The sequence below is a fragment of the Nerophis lumbriciformis genome, linkage group LG12 (assembly GCF_033978685.3).
Source record: "Nerophis lumbriciformis linkage group LG12, RoL_Nlum_v2.1, whole genome shotgun sequence".
Classification (NCBI taxonomy): domain Eukaryota; kingdom Metazoa; phylum Chordata; class Actinopteri; order Syngnathiformes; family Syngnathidae; genus Nerophis; species Nerophis lumbriciformis.
In genome coordinates, this window is record NC_084559.2 from 39,954,905 (window position 1) to 39,963,145 (window position 8,241).

The 8,241-nt window shown below is 42.7% G+C and overlaps 1 protein-coding gene across 1 annotated transcript in view; it reads left to right on the forward strand.

The window, feature by feature from the left end:
- The first annotated feature begins 6,341 nt into the window (after window positions 1–6,341).
- The window catches only part of tm2d2 (TM2 domain containing 2), a 23,774-nt gene continuing 21,874 nt past the window's right edge, over window positions 6,342–8,241 (forward strand). The window contains exons 1-3 of the mRNA XM_061986566.1: window positions 6,342–6,755; window positions 7,896–7,983; window positions 8,055–8,170. Of these exons, the coding sequence (XP_061842550.1) occupies window positions 6,496–6,755; window positions 7,896–7,983; window positions 8,055–8,170 (464 nt within the window). The 5' untranslated portion in view covers window positions 6,342–6,495. The remainder of the gene's footprint in view (window positions 6,756–7,895; window positions 7,984–8,054; window positions 8,171–8,241) is intronic.

Genomic DNA, 8,241 nt, shown 5'->3' on the forward strand with positions numbered 1-8,241 from the left:
AGTATTTGTGTGACCTGAGCCTTTTGAGTGACTTGAGTTTGTAGTAAACGCTTCTGCTTGAGTGACTTGACTGCGTGAATGTTTGGGTTTACTTGTGTCCAAACCTTTGAGTGCTTGCATTGAGGCTATGGGATCGCACGCTAAGTCAGCTTCCATAGACACAAACTCCACAAACGTGCGGAAGGATGGATACTCTCCATTATTTGTTCGTCTTATTTTCATGGCTGTGCGGTTCCATCTTGTAGTCAACCAATCTGGAAGTTTCAACAAGAGTCTCTGAATTTCCATACAATCATTGAGAACTTCTAATACCTTTATGTGTGGTATCGCAGCTTCACAACTTCCAAGAAAGTCAGCAAATTCCCTTAACTCACTTCCATCTTTGTAGCTTATTTTCGGCCAACCTTGAAGCTTGTCTCTAAAGCATTTTCCTATGGTGAACAGATCTCCAAAACGCTTTTCCAGCACTTTCCAAGCTGAGTCGTACGCTTCATCTGTGCCTACTAGGAAAAATCCTTCTACTGCTCTTTTTGTAGATCCACCGAGATACTTCCTGAGATAGTAAAGTTTCTCATTCTTGGGAATGTTCTTTCTTTCAATTAAGGATTTGAATGACAACTGCCAGTCTTTGAACTTTAGTGGGTCTCCAGTGAACAATGCAGGTTCTGGAGTTGGAGGTCGATTTGCACTTATTGCTTCTGCTAGTATGCTAACTAGATCCGAATTTGACTGTGGTTGCGTTACAACCATTTGAACTTGTGTGTCTTGAGGGATGAATGGTGGACTTGATGCTTTGAGTGTTTGACTTGTGGCCTTTGCTTGTATGATAGGAGTTTGTTGAATGTGTGGAGCAAACGCATGGCTTGTAGCATGAAAGACTTGGGTTGTGTTTATAGCTTGAAAGGGAGTGCTTGGTGTGATAGGGATTGCTTGGGTTTCACTCGCTGCTTTAATACTGTGTAACAAACTTCGACTTTCAGCAGTACTTTCAACTTCATCGTAAACCTTTACGCGAGCTTTGGCAGCATTCATTTTCTTAACTTCTTCCAAGCGGTCGATCTTTCTACGCTGCTCTTCTATTGCTTGTTGCCTTGCAAAATTCTCAAGTTCCAATTTTTTGTAGTTGAGCTGTTTCCTTTTCCTGCTCGTCCATTACTGCTAGTATTTCTTGAGATGCAGCTGCTTCAGCTTCAGCTTCCATTCTTTTTATTATTTGTGAGCAGGATTGTCCTGAACCACTTTTGGACCTTTGTGATATTGACCTTGATCTATAACTTTCAGATCCTAAGCATGATCTGACATCTGGCCACGATTCTTCGTCATCCTCAATGTCTCCTCCAAGCCATTTCTCAGCTCTGTTGACTATAAATCCGGAGAATGACGTGCATGCATCAACTTTACGTCTAATGTCTGCTTCAGGAGATTGTATTTGACGTATCTGGTCATAAACGACTTGCACATCTTTACAAGTGATGTTTATGTTATTGATTAACTCCTTTAATTCACTTTCTGAAGCTTCCTTTCTCAGCATTACTCTGCTCAATCTTGCTTCATATCTCCATTTTTCAAAAACAAGTACATATTTGTGTTGGAGTCTCTTTAGTTTCTCCTCTTGAAGCTCTTTACCCTTTTTGGTTAATGTTCTTAGTCTTTCACTTTTTCGAACAGTTTGTTGTTCTGTAGCTTGCACTTCATCATGTTCTGCAACTTCGTTAAGTGGTAACTCTTCTTTATCTTTGTCAGTCATCTTTAGCGTTTGGTTAACACACTGTTTAAATTCCAAAAATACTTCTTCAAATTTGCTTAGTTGAACTTTAACTTATAAATATCTTTTTAGAAACTTAAAATGCTGTTTTGACCTTAAGCAAAATGCACAAAACTCTTAATTCAACAATGCATCACTTTGAGATACAGTAAAAATCAAGTTACTTTTGACAAATATGCTGTAGAAACTTATAGTGGACCTTTAAACTTGACTTAAACCACTCGTTTTTCCTTTAGCACTGTCCTTTCTTAATTTCCACTGTACTCATTCTTATAACCTTATACATGCATTGCTTGGTTGCTTGTGTGTGATGAGCTTTGGTAATGGCGCCCTCTGGTGTCGCACCACAGTACCATCACCCACTGCACCTGCTGTCGTCTTAACGTGCTTCTCACCGGCGCTGGGCTGGGCGAGTTTTCACTGTGGCTCCGAAATGACAACACAGGCACGGCTTCTTAAAGACGGGCTCTTTACTTGGGTTTATGCCGTGAAAACTCGTGGCCGCCTGCCACTTCGGAGGTTCTTGGGCAGCAAATATTTCAGTCTTGTGCATACTTGTTCAGCTCGCTAAATGTTCTTGCTGCTGCTGATGGCTCGCTCAAAGTCCTTTGCATGTCTGGGCGAATGCAGGTCTCGCAACTTCCAATAGTAAACCAAAACCTCGCGAGAATAGCGGTGTAACAAAGGAAATAAATTGCCCTTTTTATAGTAAACAAAATATGTCTTATTTACAAAAAATGTAACATGAATTCACAACCATAATCATTTTCAACAAAAAATATTAACCCTTAAAACAAAAATATTAAGTGTAAGTTTCAACGACACTTACACATAGTCTTACACCACACATTCTTGTATTCTAGTTCACACTCCATTTCCTTAGTTCAGTAGTATTGTTTATTATCATTTATATATATATATATATATATATATATATATATTGACTATATATAATAAATAATTGTATATACTGTCCCCTGGTGTCTGTGAGTCGTCACCTCCTCTTAGTCCAACCATTACAGTAAGTTCCCGCCAAAATTATTTAAGGACCTGACGGCACAGTTCTTTAGCCCCGCCCCCAGTGACTTTAGTTCCGCCCCCTGTGATTTTTTTTTTTCTTCCTCTTTTTGCCCCATTCACCATGTCTTTTTCTGTTTTTCGCTCCACACGGGAGGATTTTTCTTGCCCTGTCGACATGTCTTGGAAGGGGATGTTTAGTAGCGATATGAGCAAGGAGGAATTTTCTCGTCGCCTGGACACCCTCCTCCCACCCTTAGAGACTGTTCCTCAGCCAGCAAGAAGCGTCTGTCATCCGCTTTCGGAGGGGGGGGGATAGTACTGGTGGCTGAACTGATGGGGTGGCGCAGCTGCACCAAGACAGGCTACTCCCTGCCAGACTTATTCCACCTATTTTTCGCTTTTCCCAGCCACAGCTACCAGTCCCTGAGCTAGCACCAGCCCCTCGGCTAGCCCCTGAGCTAGCACCAGCCCTCGGCTAGCCCCTGAGCTGGCACCAGCCCCTCGGCTATCCTCCGAGCTAGCACCAGCCTCCGAGCTAGCGCCCCAGCTAGCACTTGTCCCCGAGCTAGCGCCCCAGCTAGCACTTGTCCCAGAGCTAGTGTCCGAGCTAGCACTTGTCCCCGAGCTAGTGTCCGAGCTAGCACTTGTCCCCGAGCTAGCACCTGCCTCCAGGCTGACCCCTGCGTCTCCGCCAGCTTCTAGGCTGTCCTCGACCTCTGCCCCTCGGCCAGCAGCGCCGACTTCAGCACCTTGGCCTGCTCCGCCGACTTCAGCACCTCGGCCTGCTCCGCCGACTTCAGCACCTCGCCCTGCTCCGCCGACTTCAGCACCTCGGCCTGCTCCGCCGACTTCAGCACCTCGGCCAGCTCCTCAGCTGCCCTCCTAGTATCCGGCTTTGACGTCCGCTGCTTCCACGTCGATGACTTCTGCTGCTGCTTCCACGCCGATGACTTCTGCTGCTGCTTCCACGCCGAAGACGTCTCCTCCTCGTTTCCAGCGAGACTCACCATTGCGCCACTCGCGTATACCTTCCCGACGGCCAAGATGGTGGCCGTTCCTTGGTTGCCCGCCTCAGCTGCGTTCTACTCGCCGCCACCACCAGACTCGTCCTCGGTGGATTCGGGGACATTTGGGTCGGTGACCCACCACCAGTTCACCCCTCCGCCCTCCCTTGACTTTTTTTCCTGTGCCTTTTGTGGTAGGACATCTGGGAGCTGTCCATAAGGAGGGGGGTACTGTTACGGCTCAAGCTCCTGCCAACGCCGCTCATCCGTCTCTGCGCACCTCGGGACACGCCCACGGGTGTGCACATCCAGGGACGCGCCGCGCACGTTCCCGCCCTGCAGCAGCCACCAGCTGCAATCACTCACCGGCAACCTGCACACCTGGAACTGATGAGGGCGAGCTGGTTAAAAGACCAGTGGACCCTAGGATCGGCGCGGGAACTTAGTTTTCTCGTGGTGTACCGTAGGGCTTATGTTCTCTCTCGCTCTCTCTCTCTGTGCGTGTTTCCCTCGTGTCTGACATCCTTGTTTGTTCTCCCGTGCCTCCGCAGTGTTTACCTTCCGTTGCCCTGGATTTTGACTGCCTCTCTCGTTTCCTTGACTCCTCGCTTGCCCCTGGACTTTGACGCCTCTCTCTCGCCCCGGATCACCTGCCTGCCCCATGGACTGCCTCGTTTGCTCTCGTCAACACTTGGTAACACACTTCAGCTAACTACACACATAGTCTTACACCACACACTTTTGTATTCTAGTTCACACTCCATTTCCTTAGTTCAGTAGTATTGTTTATTATTATTTATATATATATATATATATATATATATATATATATAATTGTATATACTGCCCCCTGGTGTCTGTGAGCCGTCACCTCCTCTTAGTCCAACCATTACAGGAAATGTGGTAACATTTCTCTGGGTACCTGCTCATTGTGGGGAATGAATTAGCAGATAGGTACGCAAAGCAAACAACCACTAAAACAGAAGTAAACATGGAGATTAACCATAGTAAAGCAGAAGTGTATGTTGAGATCAGGGATGTCAAACATGCGGAGATGAGTTTGCTAAGTGTAAAATTGAGCTGCATTTTTAAATGAAAGAAACTGCTGTTCTAAATGTGTCCACTGGATGTCGCAATAGCAATTCTGTAAGGCAAGTAAATAAACAAACAATTGGTAAGCCCACTTAAAATGCTGCATGAGAAGTGAAAATGATTGTCCTTTTTGTGCAAATTTAAAGTAAGTGAACAGTGGAAATGACAAATGAGGTAGTTGATACATAGAAGCAATTTTATTTATGCTTTATTTTGTGTTTTGTTCAACACTAGATGCTGTGACTTAAAAAATAATTGCTTTGTGGACACATTAAGATGAAGTCATTGAGTTCTTCATGGTGAATTTGAAACTGCACCAATTTTTTTCCTCAGAATTTTCAACTAACCTGAAGTGTTTTGTCAAGAGGATTAGTTGTAATATGTACATTTTCAGAATGATAAATAAATGATAAATGGGTTATACTTGTATAGCGCTTTTCTACCTTCAAGGTACTCAAAGCGCTTTGACAGTATTCACCCATTTACACACACATTCACACACTGATGGCGGGAGCTGCCATGCAAGGCGCTAACCAGCAGCCATCAGGAGCAAGGGGTGAAGTGTCTTGCCCAAGGACACAACGGACGTGACTTGGATGGTAGAAGGTGGGGATTGAACCCCAGTAACCAGCAACCCTCTGATTGCTGGCACGGCCACTCTACTAACTTCGCCGAGCCGTCCCCGAATGTGCTTGTTTTATTTTGGGCCCTAGTAAAACAAAGAAAACAATCTGAAGTTTTCATAGTTGTACTTTTAAGTTGTTTGTTACGCCATGATTTTACCCCAAATCTATTCCCCACGTGGGAATAGATTTTCCTTCCTGCGGCTAAAATTAGTTTGACACCCCTGATTAAAATAGAACACAATAAAAAGTGGCAGGATAATTGGAATAAGGATAGTAATTACATAGTCCAGAGGAGAGTATGTGTAACGAGAGGAGGGAATAGAAATAGGAAGGAAGAAGACATTATCACTAGAATGAGGTTTGGACATCCTATCCATCCATCCATTTTCTACCGCTTGTCCTGTTCGGGGTCGCGGGGGTTGCTGGAGCCTATCTCAGCTGCACATACATATCTAAATAGTTTATTGAAATTGATAGGGAAACATAATACAGGACTGTGTGACTGTTGTCATCAGATAGAAAGTGTAGGACATGCTTTAATACAATAGAGAAAGGGAAATACTGGAAAAATAGATAGCAAAAGAGAAGGTTAGGTTAGTAGTGGAATATATTTTAGGATTGCACTTAGAACACGTAGAATACAAAGCATTACATACGTTTTGAAAAAAGATTGGCCTAATAAAATAATAAAGAGTAGGGTTCCACCTCGGTCCACACTCCATATTAAAAGCTGGCGGTAATGCACACCATAAGGTTGCTTGCCAACCGCCATTAAACCAGAAAAGAAGAAGAACTATGAGCGGTCGATTCCAGAAGAGGGCAGTATAATGACAACAACAAAAAAAGCATACCAGGTAACACAAAGAAGAAGACGAGGCGGAAATTACAAGGAAAAGTAGAATAAATCTAACAAACTGTCCACGAAGAACCTGACGATGACTTTCGATAGGAATTATCACCGGGTTAATGTTTTACTTTGACGTTCACAATGATTTCCGTGAGCTACATCCTTTTGTGTGGACAGTTCCTACTGTTAGTGACGGTCATTCTTTTGCAATGTTTGGAAGGGATCCACTCTCAAAACTCGTCGGGCGCTGATGCTTCCACCGGCGGTCCTGCCTCGACCGTGAGTCCCTTCAGCGAGCAGACTCCCGAAGTATTGAAATATGAAGTTCCAATGGGAAGTACGAATTACACAGACGCCTTTGAGTACAAAGCTTTGTCAGCAGTCGTCCTCTGCGGCTATTTGTAAGTAACATCTTTATTCTGTGATGCTAACGCTAGCTTGTGCCTTTACACAGATGCTAAATCTGCTACGAAACATGATGGTCAAAGTAAGCGTCTTAAATCGAATCCAGATTGGATTACTTAAGATCAATGCAATGGTTGAACATATGATTGCCGTTTGAGCTGTATTTAGCATCGTCGCAGGGCTTTTTACCAGTGTATTTGTGGCGTTGGGTTGCAGCAGTGGAGCATTTAATTGTTTTTGTTTTGCCAATGAGTCATACTTGTTTTCATGTAAGTGTCCAAGATGATCAGCAAATGTCACTACTAAACACATCGTAAAGGGGGATGTGTGTGTGTGTGTGTGTGTGTGTGTGTGTGTGTGTGTGTGTGTGTGTGTGTGTGTGTGTGTGTGTGTGTGTGTGTGTGTGTGTGTGTGTGTGTGTGTATATATATATATATATATATATATATATATATATATATATATATATATATATATATATAGGCCTGTACTGTGTATGTATTACGTTTGGACACACCTTCTTATTCAATGTGTTTTCTTTATTTTCATGACTATTTACATTGTAGATTGTCACTGAACGCATCAAAACTATGAATGAACACATGTGGGGTTATGTACTTGACAAAAAAAGATGAAATAAATGAAAACATATTTTATATTTTAGTAACTTCAAAATAGCCACCCTTTGCTCTGATTACTGTTTTGCACACTCTTGGCATTCTCTCGATGAGCTTCAAGAGGTAGTCACCTGAAATAGTTTTCACTTCACAGGTGTCATAATTTTGATGCCTTCAGTGACAATCTACAATGTAAATAGTCATAAAAATAAAGGAAAAGAATTGAAATGAGAAGATGTGTCCAAACTTATGGCCTTTACTATATATATATATATATATATATATATATATATATATATATATGTATATGTATATGTATATATATATATGTATATGTATATATATTATATTGTATTATATATCACAGAGCAACCCACTGCCACAAATAAATTGTGCTCTTGTTAGAAACACTTAATAAACTACTAAAATATAAAATAATTGAAATAATGTAACACTATGTGTCACTATTCTTACCGTCAATTCATTATTTTATATGTCCACATATGTTCTGTAATTAAGACCAGAGGAGTTCATCTACTGTCAAGACCCTGTAGATCATGCTGGAAATCATAGCGCTTTTCTGGAGATGGGGCATGGCTGTGTTGGGGTAAGTATAACCTGCCATATAAGCACGTCCTCTATATTTAAAGCATCTAAATTTCAGTTTTTTATTGACAGTGGGGAGGCCAGACTCAAAAAGAAGTGAACCACACACCAGTTGTCTGCACTGCACTTGATGATATTGAGTGTGCCGGGCCTAGAGAATTCCTCAGGGGGAATGTACCTTGCATCAAGTAAGTTGGAGTGGCAAACGAGTATATACATACATTACATATATGCATTAGGGGTGGGCATAATGCCAGTT